The sequence below is a fragment of the Notamacropus eugenii genome, chromosome 1 (assembly GCF_028372415.1).
Source record: "Notamacropus eugenii isolate mMacEug1 chromosome 1, mMacEug1.pri_v2, whole genome shotgun sequence".
Classification (NCBI taxonomy): Eukaryota; Metazoa; Chordata; class Mammalia; order Diprotodontia; family Macropodidae; genus Notamacropus; species Notamacropus eugenii.
The window spans coordinates 352,258,407-352,275,793 of NC_092872.1; the positions used below are offsets into that span (position 1 = coordinate 352,258,407).

General features: G+C 33.9%; 1 protein-coding gene across 4 annotated transcripts in view; it reads right to left on the reverse strand.

The window, feature by feature from the left end:
- The window catches only part of PPP2R5C (protein phosphatase 2 regulatory subunit B'gamma), a 213,488-nt gene that overhangs the window by 156,598 nt on the left and 39,503 nt on the right, over positions 1–17,387 (reverse strand). For 3 of the 4 annotated variants that reach the window (XM_072630214.1, XM_072630212.1, XM_072630213.1), the window contains exon 3: positions 14,946–15,105. The exons of the other annotated variant lie outside the window; for it this stretch is intronic. In XM_072630214.1, coding sequence (XP_072486315.1) covers positions 14,946–15,105 — 160 coding nt within the window. The remainder of the gene's footprint in view (positions 1–14,945; positions 15,106–17,387) is intronic. 4 annotated transcript variants of the gene reach the window in all.

Consider the following 17,387-nt stretch of genomic DNA (forward strand, 5'->3'; position numbering starts at 1 on the left):
GAGGGAATAACATACACACTCAGTTGGGTGCAGAAATCAATCTTACCATACAGTAAAGTAGGAGGGGAAGGGGAGAAGGGAGGGGTATAGGGACTGATAGAAGAGAGGGAAAATTGGGAGGTAAAAGTCAGAAGCAAAACACTTTTGAGAATGGGCAGAGTGAAAAGAGAGACAGAAGGATACATGGGAAAATAGGATAGAGGAAAATACGCAGTAAATATCATTACTGTGAAAAAATTCTTATGGCAAGTTTCTCTTATAATGACCTTATTTCTCAAACATGCAGAAAACTGAGACAAATTTATAGAAATAAAAGCCATTCCTCAACTGATAAATGGTCAAATGATATGTACAGGCAGGCAGTTTTCAGATGAAGTAATCAAAGCTTCTTATAGTCATATAAAAAAATGCTCTAAATCACTATTGATTAGAGAAATGCAAATTAAAACAACTCTGAGGTACCACATCATACCTATCAGATTGGCTAATATGACAGAAAAGGAAAATGACAAATGTTGGAAGGCATATAGGAAAATTAAAACTCTAATGCACTGTTGGTGAAGTTGTATACTGATTCAACTATTCTAGAGAGCAATTTGGGACTATGTTCAAAGGGCTATAAAACCATGCATAAGCTTTGATCAAGAAATGCCACTACTAGGTCCATATTCCAAAGAGATAAAAACCAAAAAGGGAAAAAGGACCTCTACGTATAAAAATACTCATAGCATTTCTTTTAGTAGTGGCAAAGAACTGGAAATAAAGGAGATGTCTGCATTTGAACTGGGGAATGGCTGGACAAGTAGTTGTACATGATTGTGATGGAATATTATTGCGCTAGAAGAAATGCAGGATACCTGCAGAAAAACTTGCAAAGGCTTACATGAACTAATGCAAAGTGAAATGAACAAATGTGGAACAGTTTGTCAGATTGAGTCTTGAGAAGTACTCACGTGGTGAAGCCAAGAAGAAAAGTTAGCAGATAAAGAAAGAGAAAATGCTTCAAAGAAAATTTCCACATGTCTGCTGAAGCCCCAAATTGAAATCTAACCAAGGATACTGTGAACTTTTTTCTTTTCCTAGTACTACTTTACCTCAGTAAAAATGAACTCTTCATTTAAGTTGTAACTTAGGGCTAGCTGGCAAATATGGTAATCTCATGGTAAGAGATTTATTAAAAAAAAATTATTTCAATCTTAAAAAAAAAAGAAAGAAGCAGAATCAGGAGAACACTGTACATACTAACAGCAATATTGTGTTATGATCTACTGTGAATTACTTAGCTATTCTTAGCAATACAGTTTTGAAGGACTTATGATGAAGGGTATTGTCCATCTTCAGAGAAAGAACTAGTGGAGCCTGAATGCATATAAAAGATGCTTTTTCTTTACTTTCTTTATTTTTGTTTTTTTTCTATTGTGCTTTACAGCATGATTTCCATGGAAATGTGTTTTGCATGACTATACATGCATAATCTATGCCAAATTGCTTGCCTTCTCAACAAAGAAGGGAGAGAATTTGGAACTCAAAATTTGAAAAAGGAATGTTAAAATTGTTTTTACATGTAATTGGGGAAAAATAAAACACTAAATAAAAAAACAGAAAATATCAAAAAGGAAAATTCCTAACAAATGAATAAAATAAATTATTAGAAACTATTCAATCAAATATATGCCAACGAAACCAACAAATTAGAAACAAAGGAATATTTACAGAAATATAAAATATCTAGATTAAAAGAACGAGAAATAAATAATAATAACCCAGTCTCAAAAAAGTAATGGAACAAGCTATAAATGAACTTTCAGAGGAAAAAATCTAGGTGTAGATGTATTTATACCTGAATTTAAAACAAACAATCAAAGAACAATTAATTCTAGTATTAAACTGTTTGCAAATATAGAAAAGGAAGGTATGTTACCAAATTCTGTTTATACGAATACGATCTCATACCTAAACCAAGGAGACTCAAAGTAGAGAAAGACTAACAATGTTATAGATCAACATTCCTAATAAACACACAAATTTTAAATAAATTATTAGCAAAGTATCAAAAAGATCATACACTATGATCAGACTGAATTTATACCAAGAATGCAGAGTTTGGTTGAATATAAAGGAAAATTATCAGTATAATAGATCATGTTAATAACAAAATCACATTATTTCAATAGAAGCAGAAAAGCTTTTGACAAGATAAAATTCCCCTTAATTATTGGACCTTTTTCAATATGGTAAGAATATTGATCTAAAATCAAGATCCAGAATTATGTGTAATGGGGATATGATAGAGGCTGTTCTAATAAGACCAAGAGTCAAGCAAAGATGTCCATATTACCAAGACTATTTCACATTGTGCTAGAAATGTCAGTTGTAGCAATAAAACAAGAAAAAGAAATAGAAGGAATATGCATATACAAAGATGAAACAAAATTATCATTTTTTTTTTTTTACAAATGACATGATGGTTTATGTAGAAAACCTTAAGAATTCAACTAAAAATTAAATGAAAAAAATTACTCCAGATAATAAATCCATATGAATTATCACTGTTTTTGTATATTACCAACAAAACCCAGCATGAAGAAATAGAAAGTGAAATTCCATTAAAAATAACCAGAGAATAAATAAACTACTTAGGCGTCTACCTATACTTTATACCGAGACATAGCTATACTATATTCATCCTTACATTATGGTCCTCTTTGAGAACGACTGACAAATAACAACAACAACATGCTAGAGGGGTTATATGACTACAAATACAAAGTACTCTACAGAAATAAAAGACAGGCCTAAACAACTGGAGCAATATGTACTGCTAATAGATAGGCCCAGCCAATATAATAAAAATTACAACACTGTCAAATTGATTTACTTATTCAGGGCTTACCAACCATCTATCAAAGGATTACTTAATAAAACTAGAAAAAATAATGAAATTCATCTGTATCAGGGGCTCTTAACTACTTTTGTATCATGGACCCTTTTAGCAATCTGGTGAAATCTACAGATCTCTTTTCAGAATGTTTTTGGATGCAAAAAAACCCACAGAGGATTACAAAGGAAACCAGTTATACTGAAATATTATTATAATAGATTACATGTTAGGCACCCCTCATCTACAAGAACAAATGGTTAAGAATCTCAAGGAAAATTATGAAAAAAGTTAGGAAGAAAGGGTATCTCAAAGTATTAGTTCTCACACTATATTACTACAAAGTAGTATCATTGAATTACTTGGTACTGGTTAAGAAAGAGAGGGTGGATAGTGAAGAAAAAAAAGAGTAAAACAGATTAGGCATACAATATAGAAGCAAATGAAAGACCCCAGCTCCTAGTGTTACAGATTCATTATTTGACAAAAAAACACTGAGAAAACTGGAAAGCAGTCTGGCACAAATTTGTATTAGACCAATGGCTCTTAATCCGGGTTTTTAAACTTTTCTTTAAAAAAATTTTTTGGATAACTATTTCAATATCATTTGATTCATGTGTAATCCTAGGTTATTTTATTTTATGCATTTAAAAACATTATTCTGAGCAGAGCAAAAGAAAAGAAAAAAAGGTTAAGACCTTGTTTAGATGACATCTCATACCATGAGCTCCAAATATATGACTTCTTTAATATAAAAAGGTCACATCATAAATTAGGATAGTAAGGAAGAAATTACCTTTCAGATGTATGGACAGGGGAACAGATCACAACCAAACAAGGTATAGAGAGGATTCTGATTACATAAAATAATAAAATAGAAAATAAAAAAGATTTTGCACAAACAAAAGCAATGTACTTAAAACTGGAATGGAAGGAGTTAACTAGGAAAAAAATTCTTTCTAGCAAGTTTCTCTGATAAAAGTCTCATTTCTAAGCTATATTAAGAAATAGATATTATTAAATAAAGCAATAAAATATATTTAATATAATTTTTATTATAACATGTTCATGTGAAACTGTTATATATAATATATAAATACTACACAAATATTTTTAGAAAATATAATACAAAATAATAAAATTTATTAAAATAAGAACATTCTCTAAATGATGGTCAAAGGGATATGAACTGGTAGTTCTCTGAGGGAAAAAACCCCAAGCTATCAATAATATGTAAAAAAAAAAAAAAAAAAGCTTCAAAATCACTAATAATTAGAGAAATGAAAATTAAAAGCAATGCTGAAGTTCTACTTTACACCCATTAGACTGGCAAAGCTGGCATAAAAGGAAAATGACAAATGTTGGTTGGAGAGGCTGTGTAAAAACAGGCCCATTAATAAACTGTTGGTTAAGTTGTAAACTGTGTCAATTATTTAAAGCACTTTGGAACTTAGCGTATGTTTTGACCCAGTTATACCACTACTAGACCTAAATAATGATTATGACAATGAAAACTAGTATTCATATATCAATATAAGGTTTGTAAAGCATTTTACATATATATCTTATCTGATTTTCACAAAAACCCTGGAAGGTAAGTGCTATTATAATCCCCATTTTACAGATAGGGAAATGCAGACAGCAGAGATTGCTTAGGGTCATACAACTAGCAAGCGTTTGACGCCAGTTTTGAACTCAAGTCTCCTTGACTCAAGTTCAATACTATGCCATCTAGCTGCTTCAAAAAGATCAAAGAAAGATGAAATGGAATCATATGTTAAAAAAAATATAGCATCTTTTTTTTGTAGTAGCACAGAACTGGGGAATTGCTGAACATATAATGTCATATAAATGTAATGGATTGCTATTATGGTATAAGAAAATATGGATGGGACTAACTGTGGATGCTTAAAACTATTGCCAGACATCTAGGAAAAAGATGGGAAAAAGGAAAAAACTGGAATACATGAAATGGAGTATGAGTCCTCTTTCATCTCTTTTCATCTACCAATCCCTTGGGATGTCTTTCTTCTCCCCCCCCTCCCCCTCTGCCCTGTCTCTCCAACTCTTCCTTTACTCCAATCTCTGATAATCAGGTAGCCCTTCTTTACAAGGTCACCAAATCTGGCCTTGATTCCATCTCCTGTCATTTCATGTCCTTCATCTTCAATTGTTCCCATTTACTGGTTCTTTCCTTGCTGCCTATAAACATGCTCATCTCCCCCATCCTTAAAAAATCTTTACTAGACCATATCTCCCTCAGGCTATCATTCTCTTCTCCCTTTCTCAGACAAAGGCCTAGAAAAATCTACTTATAATACCATTACATAATTAATTACATAATATAAATTATTACATATAAAATATAATACATAATACAAATAATATACAATCATTATATAATTTTGTAATTATATAGTTATATTATATATAACATTATATTATACTATATAATTATATTAACATGTAATTATACATTACATTTAATATATTATATCATAAAATCTACTTATATTTTTGTTGTCTCCACTTCTCTTTAACTCTTTGCAATCTGACCTCAGTCCATTCTCTCCAAGTTACAAATGATTTAAAAAAAAATAAAATGATTTGTATTGATAGTTTGTTTTTACATTTCTTATATCACTCCCCCCCCTTACATCACATCTTACATCACCTTCCCTCCCCTCCCGCCAGGCAAATAATTTCTTAATCGCTAGTTCTAATGTCTTTTCTCGGTCTTCATCCTTAACTTCTCTGCAGAATGACACTGATGATGACACTCTTCTCTTAGATACTTTCTTTGCTGGGTTTTCATGACATTGCTCTCTCCTGATTCTCTCTCTACTTGCCAGGTCAGTCATTTTCAGTCTTTTTTGCTAGTTCTCTATCTATACCACACCCCATAACTAAGGCTGTACCCTAGGGCTCTCTGGGAGTCTTTTTCATCATCTTTGTGACCACCTTAATGCCCATGGACATGACTCCCAGGTATACCTATTTATCTATATTATAGTCTCTTTCCTGAAATTGAACTACTTACTGGATAATTCAAAACAAATGTCCCAAAGCCATCTTTCACTCTAAAATCCGTTCCTGACTTTTTCTAATCCTCTTGAACATAACACTGTCTCCTTCCATTCTATCAGGTTTACAATCTCTACGTTGCCCTGGACACTTAACTCTCCCTCACTCCACATATACTGTTGTCCCTTAAACATGGTACTCCATCTCGTCTCTGTGCTTTCACACTGGCTGTCTCCTTTGCCTGGAATGCCTCTACCTCATCTCTGGGTCACACAATCCTTCTCTTCCTCCAAGTCTCAGTGTAAGTACTGCCTTCTTCTAACATGATGACTTTCCTGATTCCCCAACTCCCAATCCTAAATAATCTTATATTTATTCTATCTATATTACATGTACACATTGTCTAGCCCTACAGAATGTAAACTACTTGAGAGCACGGACTACATTTTTGTCTTGTATGTCCAATGCCTAGCACAGTACTTGGCACATTGTAGATAATAAAGGATTGATGACTAATTGTCTTTTCCTTTTTTCCTTTTCCTCCTCTGCTAGAATGTATGCTCCTTGAGAACAGGGACTAATTTTTGACTTTCTTTGTATCCTTATGCTTACCACATTACCTAGCACATTGTGAACATTTAATCTACCTCACAAAGCTATACTGAAACTAAAATGAGATACCAAATGTAAAACGGTTTGCAGCCTTTAGGGTAGAATAAAGCATACACTTTCAGACATGATCAATGTATTTATTTATTTGTTTGTCTGACTACATTTACTTCTTACAAGGCAGAATTCTATTGGTGAGGGAGGAGAAGAGGGACAAAGTCTTTGGAAATTGACAATGACACAGAAAAAGGAAAATAGCATTAAAACATTTTAAAAGAGAATGGAGAAGCATTCAACTAACCTTCCTTCCACCCTCCTCAAATCCCTCAACTTAAAAATGCTTTGTAAACAGTGGTAATTGTTTAATACTGATATAATTACCTTAGTTCCACTACACATTACAAAGTATCTGCTTGATAACACTCCTAGTGTTGTCCTAGTCCCCACAGCTATCACAAATTCAAGATGTCCAAACCAGAAAACATTTCTTCTCTAAATTTTTGTTACTGTTGTTCAGTTACTTTAGTTATGTCTAATTCTTTATGACCCCACTCGGAGTTTTCTTGGCAAAGAGGTTTGCCATTTCCTTCTCCAGCTCACTTTACAGATGAGCAACTGAGGCAAAGTTAAGCAACTTGCCCAAGGTTATGCAACTAGTAAGTGTCTGAGGCTGTATTTGAACTCATAAAGCTGGGAATCCCTGATGCCAAGTCCAGTGCTCTATCCATTGCACCAAAGAACCTGAGTTCAAATTATTTTATTTGTTTGTGTTTTTTAGCTAATTTATTTGCTTTCAGTTTTCTACAATCACTTCTATAAGTCTTAGATTTTCTCCCTCTCCCTCTTCAAGACAGTGTGCAATCTTATATGGCTTCTACACATACATTTTTATTAAACACATTTTCACACTGGTCATGTTGCACAGAAGAATTAAAATGAATGGGAGAAACCATGAGAAAGAAACAAAACATAACACAAGAAAAAATATTCTGTGATTCAATTCCATAGTTCTTTCTCTGAATGTGGATAGCATTTTGCCTCAAGAGTCCTTTGGAAATGGTTTAGGTCCTTGCATTGCTGTGAAGGACTAAGTCTACCAGAAAAATTCCTTGTACACTGTGGTTGTTACTGTGTACAGAGTTCTCCTGGTTCTGCTCCTTTCACTCAGCATCAGTTCATATAAATCCTTCTGGGCCTCTCTGAAGTCTTCATTTTTTATTACACAATAGTATTCCATTACATTCACATATCACAACTTGTTCAGCCATTCCCCAATTGATGGGCATCCCTTTGATTTCCAGTTCTTGGCCACCACAAAGAGAGCTGCTATAAATACTTTTGTACATGGGGGATCCTTTCCCATCTTTATGATCTCTTCAGGATACAACCCTAGAAGAAATACTGCTGGGTCAAAGGGTACACCCATTTTTATAGCCCTTTTGGCATAGTTCCAAACCTGGGCATAGTTCAAATTCTGGCTTTGAGAAGAGCTGCTTGTGTGACCATGGGCAAATCATTTAACCTCTCTAGGCCCTAGCTTTTTCCTGTATAAAATGAAAGAGTCGGACTAGGAGATTTCTCAGGTTCTTTCCAGTTCTAAAATAACAATCCTACAATCAGATGAAAAAGCATCAAGGAAAGGTAAGTGGAGTCAAGAAATAAGTAGTGGTGGTCAGTGACTTTCCAAGGACAAATTAGAGAGTTTTGTGCTGACTTGATATTAACAATAGAGGAATCTACTATCTTCCAGGGGTATAAATACAGGATGTGAGTAAGTACCTCCTAAGGTTTATCAAATCTGATAACTAACTTCTACTGATTTTAATAGGCACAAAGGGCCAGAAAGAGTATAAAAAACATTGTGTTAAGACTTGATTCTTTGGGGGCAAGATACTGCTGCCAAGGGCTTATGACAAGAAAGGTAGATTTAGGAACTTAACAGCTGGATATGAACAGGCAGTTTTCAGAGGAAGAAATTAAAGCTATCTATAGTCATATGAAAAAATGCTCTAAATCACCATTGATTAGAGAGATGCAAATCAAAACAACTCTGAGGTACCACATCATACCTATCACATTGGTTAACAGGACAAAACAGGAAGATGATAAATGTTGGTGAAGATGTGGGAAAGTCGGAACACTAATGCATTGTTGTTAAAGTTCTGAATTGATCCAACCATTCTGGAGAGCAATTTGGAACTATGCCCAAAGGGCTATAAAACTGTTGCATACCTTTTGACCCAGCAAAACAAAAATCAAAAAGGTCTGTATCCCAAAGAGATCATAAAAATGGGAAAAGGACTCACATGTACAAAAATATTTATAGCAACTCTTTTTGTGGTAGGGGATGCCCATCAACTGGGCAATGGCTGAACAAGTTGTGGTATATGAATGTAATGGAATACTATTGTGCCATAAGAAATGATAAGCAGGTGGACTTCAGAAAAACCTAGAAAGACTTACATGAACTGATGCTGAGTGAAGTGAGCAGAATCAGCAGAATATAGTATACAGCTGCAGTCTCATCATGTAATGACTTTGATAGACTTAGCTGTTCTCAGCAATGCAAGGTTCTAAGACAACTCCAAAAGACTCATGATGGAAAATACTATCCACATCCAGGGAAAGAACTTTGGAGTCTGAATGCAGATAGAACCATATTATTTGCTCTCTTTTTTTTGTTTATTGTAGTTCCTCCCATTGGTTCTAATTCCTCTTTGCAACATGACTAATGTGAAAATGTTTAATACAAATATATATATGTAGAGCTTATAACAGATTGCATACTATCTTAGGGAGGGAGGCAGAGAAAATTTAAAACTCAAAAGCTTATGGAAGCTTTATTTTTAGAATACTGAAAACTAAAAATAAATAATTTTTTAAAAAAGGTATATGCCCTTATACAGTAACAAACAATATTATAAAAATAATTTTGAAAGATTTAAGAACTTTGATCAATGTAATGAATGACCTACCACCTCCTAACAAGTAATGGACCAAGAGTGCCGATTGAGACTGTTTCTGGACATGTCTAACGTGCAAATTCATGTTGCTTGACTGCACAGATTTGTTACAAGCACTTTTCTTTTTCTCAGTTGGGGGGAGGAGATGTGAGAGGAAGAAAAAATGGATTTTGTTAATTAAAAAAAAATGAAGAAATGATAATGGCAAGGCATCAAAACTTTTTTTAATCTATAAAAAATAAAAAAAAAACATATTTGCCTGAAGTCTTGTGAACCTCATGAAAAGTATTTAAAATTAAAAATGAAGCAAGAATGAGAAAATTTCCTAGATATATCTGTCAAAATAGATATCATAACATGAGACCATCAATGCTGAGCTGGAAGGACATGTTAAGGCTCAGTCTAATCCCATCATTTTATAGATGAGGAACTAAGGAAATGTTAAATGATTTAGACAAGTCACAAAGGCAGAAAGCAGCAGAGCCAATATTTGAACCCAATATTTGCTGCTCCTAAGTACAGCACTTTTACAAAACCATACTTAAGAGCAGCATCTCACACCCAGAAATGCAAAGTAGCAAAAAAGTCAAAAAATCTAAGAGATAAACCAGCAACATCACTGACACTTGGTAGAATGAGAGACCCATGACTGGATAAAAGGTGTTTGGGAAGTAGCCTTGAATATTAAATAGGTATATATGCATGCGAGAAATAGAGGAACCAGAGTCAGGGGAAGCATGATGGAAAGCATTTAAATGAAGATTAGTGGAAATGGAAATAGAAGTAATTATGTCTGGGACATATACTACTGACATTTTAAGGAGAAGACTGAAATAAATGAAATATGTGGGAAACAGAAACCTGGCATGCAAGCATAATATAGTGGTAAGAAGGGACTTCCACTAATGAGACATATGCTAGAGCTTTCTGTCTCCAGCAGAACAATTAATAATTTCTTAGCTGGCCTTAATAGTAAATTTATTCTTCAAAAAGGGAAATGACTAGACCTGATCCCATCAATAAGAAAAAAATGGTTGCTAGAAGAGAAATTGCAGGGGGGAAGAAGTGACTATTTTCAAAATTTATAATAGAGAAAGAAAAGAAAGCTGGGCATCGCAGCAACGACTTCTTGGATATTCACCCTATCATCATCTACTTCCTGTGAAATGAAGAGACTACACTAGGCCATCTCTGCAGGTCTCCCTTCCAGCTTTAATACTGATTCCCTAAGTATGATTTTATAAATATGAGGTTTTTTTCCTTAAATGTAGGTCATAATTTACAAAACATTTAAACTAAAAACTAGTTAGGGATGCAACTCCCCCCCCTGGCCAAAATCGCACCCCAACCCCTCCAGACCCTACCCTTTGTTATTTATTGGGAAAAAAAGCAAGTCAGCAGTTGATCTCAAAGAAAGTTAGCAAGAGAAAAGAAAATGTATAAGATTTAATAAAGTCTTTTCTGTACATTAATAAAGATGGTATGTTATATATGGGCTCTGATTATATACTGTGCACCCCCTTCTAGATTAATATATCACAAATATCCTTAGTAAACATCATAAACTGTACGTATGTCACTGGAGGGCCAGCCCAGCTAAATCTGAAGAGGCTAGTCATCAGGTTAGCAGCAAGGGATAAATTGTTCTGCAACAGCAACTCTATCAAATGCTTGAGTGGCTGCAACACATGCATTTGTTTGTAGAGGGAAGGAGAGAAAGATACTTATTCATAATGACAAAATCAAGAATCTTTATGGTAAAAAGAATCAAATAAATTATGGAATCTGTCAGGGGATAGTTATTAGTTGTATTAATTCATTAAGAAAAAAGTCTTTAAGGCAAAACTTAATCGTAACAGGCTGTCCATGTATACTTTGGTCAAGGCAGTTCAATTGTATGGCTAAAAATAGGTTCCCTGGTGTTCTGATGTCCACACTTAAGCTTTCAACATAAGATCACAGTGCCAGAATGACTATTTAAGTAGTACACAAGTGAAGTAGAAAACAAATGAATAAATAAGTAAAAGTCTTACTTTATAATGTGCCTATTAATATTCTAAAATACCAAAACAATAGGATACAATTTCATTTCACTCGAGACAACTTCAAATCAGTATAATCACCTCCTTAATGACCACTAGATTATTATAATAATCCAAGTATACAGTAATCACTGTAAAATTTTCATAAATACTTTTTACAAATTCAACTTGTCTCATTTAAGACATTAAGTAATTTCATATTAAAAAAATTAAGATTGATAATTAAGAAATATAAACAAAAGTCTTTTCCAATTTACTATACAAAGAACTTTGTACTTATTATCCGATTATTACAATTATTTTGAAGAAAAAAAGAAATACCAGGCTGTTTATAGCAAACAAAAGAAGTATGATATTTTTGTGTGTGCTTTCACGAGTATGGTAACACCCAAGATCTAACCATTATCTACAACTGTTCTACTTCCTGAATCAAGAATGCTGACCTTTTTCTATCTGACCATAACCTTCTATTCACATGATGCTGAAGGAATTGGAAGAAGTTACACAACTGTGCTGATTAGACACACTATAAATTCATGTTATCCAACTTCAACTGGACCCTCACTATAGCAAGGGAATCCTTTAATTCCTCAATGATTTCCTCACTCCCCTACTATTTCATTCTTTTCTTTCCTCAAGTCTTCTATATCATCCTCTCTTTCCATTTTCTAAGCTGAGAATCTTACCTTTAACTTTACTGAGAAAATAGAGGTCATTCGACCTCTTCTTCCTTTCTCTTCATGTCAAATCCCTTTAAATCACCTCCCACTCTCTTCTCCCCACATCTCAGAATAAGGTGGCTCTCTTCCTTGCCAACAACAGTTCCTTACTTATGCTCTTGATGCTATCCCTTCTCCGGTAGACTGCTCCCTCAATCATCCCTCCCACTCTTGAATCTTGTCTATTATTTTATTTCAAACTTCCCTGCTGCCTTCAGATATTCCTCAGTATCCTGGTCCTTAAAAAAAAAAAATTACTGGACTTTACCATGCCCTCAAACTATCCCTCATTTCTTTCTCAACCAAATTTCTGGAGGAAAAAATCATCCAGACTTGTCTCCACATTTTCTCTCATTCATTCATTTGAAACCTTGATTACATCTTCATCACAAGACAAACGGTCCTCCAAAATGACCAACAATCTCTTAATTGTCAAATCTGATCTTTTCTAAGTCCTAATCCTTCTCAACCTATTTGCTTCATTTGACATTGTGGCTCATACTCTCCTACATATTCTTGAGTTGGTAACGCTGCTTTCTCCATGTAATCTATTAGTTTTATCATTCCTCCTCAGTCTCTTGTTGCTAGTTCACCACCCACACCATGCCCCCAAATTATGGGGGTACTTAAGGGTATAACTGAAGACTTCCTTGGCATCCTCTTCTCTCTACACACTTTCTCTTTGCAATCTCATCAGCTCCCATGGGTTTAATTAACTATGCAGATGCCTCTCAAATTAACATCTCTAGCAACAGTTTTTCCCTCAGCTTTGGTCCTGTATCACCAATTGCCAGATGGACATTTCAGACAGGATGCTCCAAAGACATCCCAAGTTCAACATGTTCAAACTGAGCTCATTATCTTTGTTCCCAAAGATACTGCTGTTTCACATTCTCTATTTCTACTGAAGAGACCACCAGCTTTCCAGTATCCCAGGTTATCTCCTAGGATAATCTGGGCTTTATCATCAACTCCTCCCTCTCTCTCATTCCATATCTCTGATCAGTTGTCAGATCTTGCTCTCTATACTTCCACTACATCTCTCAAGTCTGATTTCTTTTCTCTATTGTCATAGACACCCACCTTCACCTTAAGTTTGAGCTCTTTTCATCCTTCCACTATATTATTACAACAGCCTCCTACACAGATTGTGCTTGCTCTCTTTTCTCTTTCTCCCTGGGACACCGAACAAGGTCCTTGTTCAAATTCCTGACTATGAGCCTCATATGTAAAATGAGGGCACTAGACTAGGTGATCTTTGAAGTTCCTTCCAGTTCTAAATATATGATCCTATGATCTGTAAAACTGACATAATAATAACCTGTATCAAGTTTGAAGAGTTGTGAGGAAAGCATTTTCTAAGTTTTAAAGTATTTCATAAATGTGTGTTATCATTGTTATCTCTCCACACAGTTCACAATTCTGTAGTATTGTAAAGTTTACAAAGCACTTTCTTCCCAACAACCATGTGTAAGAATATGTAGAAGAGTATGAGCCACAATGTCAAACGAAGCAAATAGGTTGAGAAGGAGTAGGACTTAGAAAAGATCAGATTTGATAATTAAGAGATTGTTGGTCACTTTGGAGGACTGTTTGTCTTGTGATGTTTGTCTCGTGGAAGCAAAGACGAATGAATTAAGAGAAAATGTGGAGACAACAAGTCTAGATAATTTTTTTCTCTAGAAATTTGATTGAGAAAGGAACGAGATATAGTTTGAGGGCATGGTAAAGTCCAGTGTCTAGTTGAGAAGGTATCTTATTTAAAAACCCCCCACCAACCCTACATATTCCAAAAATGATGTTTTAACAAATATGTGAAAATTAAGTTCAACAACTTTTTTAGCACCCATTACCTATGTTTTTCTCGATATGTTTTGAGTAGAATATATACAAGTACTATACTGAGGGATTTCAAAGTAAAGATTTTCTTTATTTTGAGGTGTTTAGTCAAGCTAGTGAGGGAGAGCATGGTGGTGAAAATGAATGCTGAAAGAATTTTCTTTCCTACACAGAATACATTTTTCATCAAGAAAGCAAGCATTATTCCTGTTTTCTTAAATGAATACATATGTATCTATATCAATCTATATAAAAATTAAGTTCTATTTAACTTTCAAACCATTAATAATCTGTTAGCATCAACCCAGAAACTTTTCTATAATCCTTATAGAATCTTAAAATGGTGTGGCAGAACTATTTGCAAACCTGAGAAGACTGAAATGTAGTTAACAATTATGAGTTACAAGTACTTAGCACAGATTTAAAAAAAAAATTAAAGATGTATGACAGTAAAATATTTTCTCTGAGAAAACAAATATGTGGATTTCCATTGTTCTTATAAACCACCAATTAATACTCTTAAATTTCCCTTAATAATCCACTTCTGTCCACAGGGGGAAAAACATGAGAAGCAGCAAAAAACCCCTTACTTTTCTCCTTAATACTGTTTGAAATGAAAAGATCTACAATATACTTGTGATTACTTTTTCATTTTTAGTAGCTATTCAACTTTTACCCGCTTATGAAAATCAAAATAAGTTTAAATTATTATATAAATTAGAGAAACACTTTAATTCGGTCTGAAATAGAGACTGAGAGAAGGAAATTTTATGAAATACAAAGAGAATCACAAATGATGGGAAAAGATCATTAACATTTTTTTCCTTCCCCAAAAGATAAACATTAACAAAATAAAAATAATGAAAAATACCTTTTAAAGCTGGTAGTTTTTGTAGTTCTCTGTTATTGCTAACATTAAACCTGGAATTACTTAGGCGTTTTTCTTTCTTCACTACAGGTTGTGGAGTAGGTAGTTTCATTTTAGACAATGAAGTTTGGGAAGCAATAATGCTGTTTTTCTTGTTAGAAATCTGTTTTCAGGATAAAAACAAAACAAAAATGCACATTTAAATGCTATTCTTGCACTTTGCAGCATAAAGATTCTGAAAACATTTTTTGAGTTACACTATCTCATTCCTTTATTAATTATTTCACTCTACTCCAAGTTAAACATGCTCTTCTAATGGCTACTCTCTGTACTTCAACTTTCAACCACTCATCATTTCCAAAAAAGTGCTTATACTTACTTTATAAAACCTCTTATTGAGATCCCTGACAAATTCCTTTTATCAGATAAATATGGTTTCTGATATTCAAACCACGGAGAAATAAAGCAAAGAATAAATCACTCTCACTAATGAATACTGATGCAAAAAATTTAAAGAAAATCTTAGTAATGAGACTAGCAATGTAGCCAAACAAATTATTCCATGACCAACTTTATTGGTACTAGAAAGGCAATGATAATTCAATATTAAGAAAACAATTCTCAAAAACAACAAAAACCAAAGATTTATATAGGCATAGAAATGCCTTTGACAAAATAATACACTGATTTACGTTTAAAATCCTAAAAAAGCACAGATACGGAAGGATCCTAATTTTAATGTGATCAAAGGTAGATACCTAAAACCAAAATCTAATTAATTGTGGGGACTTCTTGACTTCACTATTTCCTTCTCCAGCTCATTTTACAGATGAGGAAAGTGAGGCAAACAGGGTTAAGTGACTTGCTGAGGGCCACACAGTAAGAGTCTGAAGTAGGATTTGAACTCATGAAGATGAGTCTTCCTGATTCCAAGCTCAGTGTATCATCTAGCTGCCCTGAATGAGAAAGTACGATATCAAATAAATATCAAACTAATCCACAAAAAGAATCAGTATACCACAGTGTAGTAACAAAAAAATGGGCAGTGTGTTATAGTGGCTAGCAAGCTGGCTGTGGAGTCAAGAAGTGAGTTTAAGCCCTGCCTTTGATAAAATTGTTTGTATGACTCCCAATACTTAGCCTTTCAGTGCTTCAGAAAATCCTCTAAGAATAAAAGTTGCAGGAAAATTGTCGATCTACATTCAATCAACCAGCATTTAATGGTCCTGGAGTCAGGAAGACCTGAGTTCAAATCCAGCCTCAGACACTCACTAAGCTGTGTGATTTTGAACAAATCACTTCACATCTGTTTGACTTAACTCACTTTAATCCACTGAGGAAGAAATGGCAACTAACACCAGTATCTTTACCAAGAAAATTCCATGGACAGAACTGACGTGCTGTGGTTCAGACTCATGAGGAGTTGTACTTGAATGACTTAACAACAACAAATGTGCCTGGCACTAAGAAGACAAGGACAAAAAATGAAACAGTTCAAGTTCTTGAGAAGCTTATATTCTATCAGGGTAGCCAATGAATATGTGTATATAAGTATAGAAAATGTACATAATAAATACAAGAAAGAGAGGGAAGGAGGGCCCTATAAAGTTGAGAAGAGGAATCAAGGATTCATGAGGAAGGTGATACTCGAACAGCACTTTTGAAGTAAGAGAGGGATTCTATGATGTGGAGATAAAGTGCTTTCCAGTTATGGGGGATAGCCAGTACAAAGGCATGAACATGACAAAAGTTTCCTTTGACAATAAAATCTTAAGTCTGGATCCAAAAAAACAAAAACAAAAACAAAACAAGGAAAAAATGATAAACTCCATACAAAGTATCAACAGAATATATAAAATATCTGGGAATTACTCTTCCAAGACACATTTAGAACTCTTATAAACACAACTACAAAATACTCTTAACAAAAGACAAAGGCAGATATTTGTTGTTCATGGCTAGTTCATGCACCAATAAAATAAAAATGACATTACTTAAATTAATTTACAGATTTAGTATCAAGTTAAAATGCCAAGGAGTTAAACTTTATAGAACTAGACAAAATAAAATTCATTTTATTCACTGAATAAAATGCTCAGAATCTCAAAAGGAAATAATGGAAAATGCAGATATAAAGAGGGCATAGCACTAATAGATCTAAAACTATATAATACAGTGGTACCCCTCAAAAAGTATTTGATCCTATTTAAAAATTAGATCAGAGAAAAACTAGCTCAGTTTCAGAAAGTGAATACAGTAGAAGTATTTTATAATCATTCGTTCAATAAACATTTATTAATTACATACCACGGAGGTTACTATGCAAGGTTGTTTGTTCTTTGTTCTCAAAGCCATGACATCAGAGAGGTGATGCCATGACATGCAAGTGAATTGGATTTAAGTGAGAGAGGACTGTGCAAAGTCACCAGTCTCACTTTCTTTTCC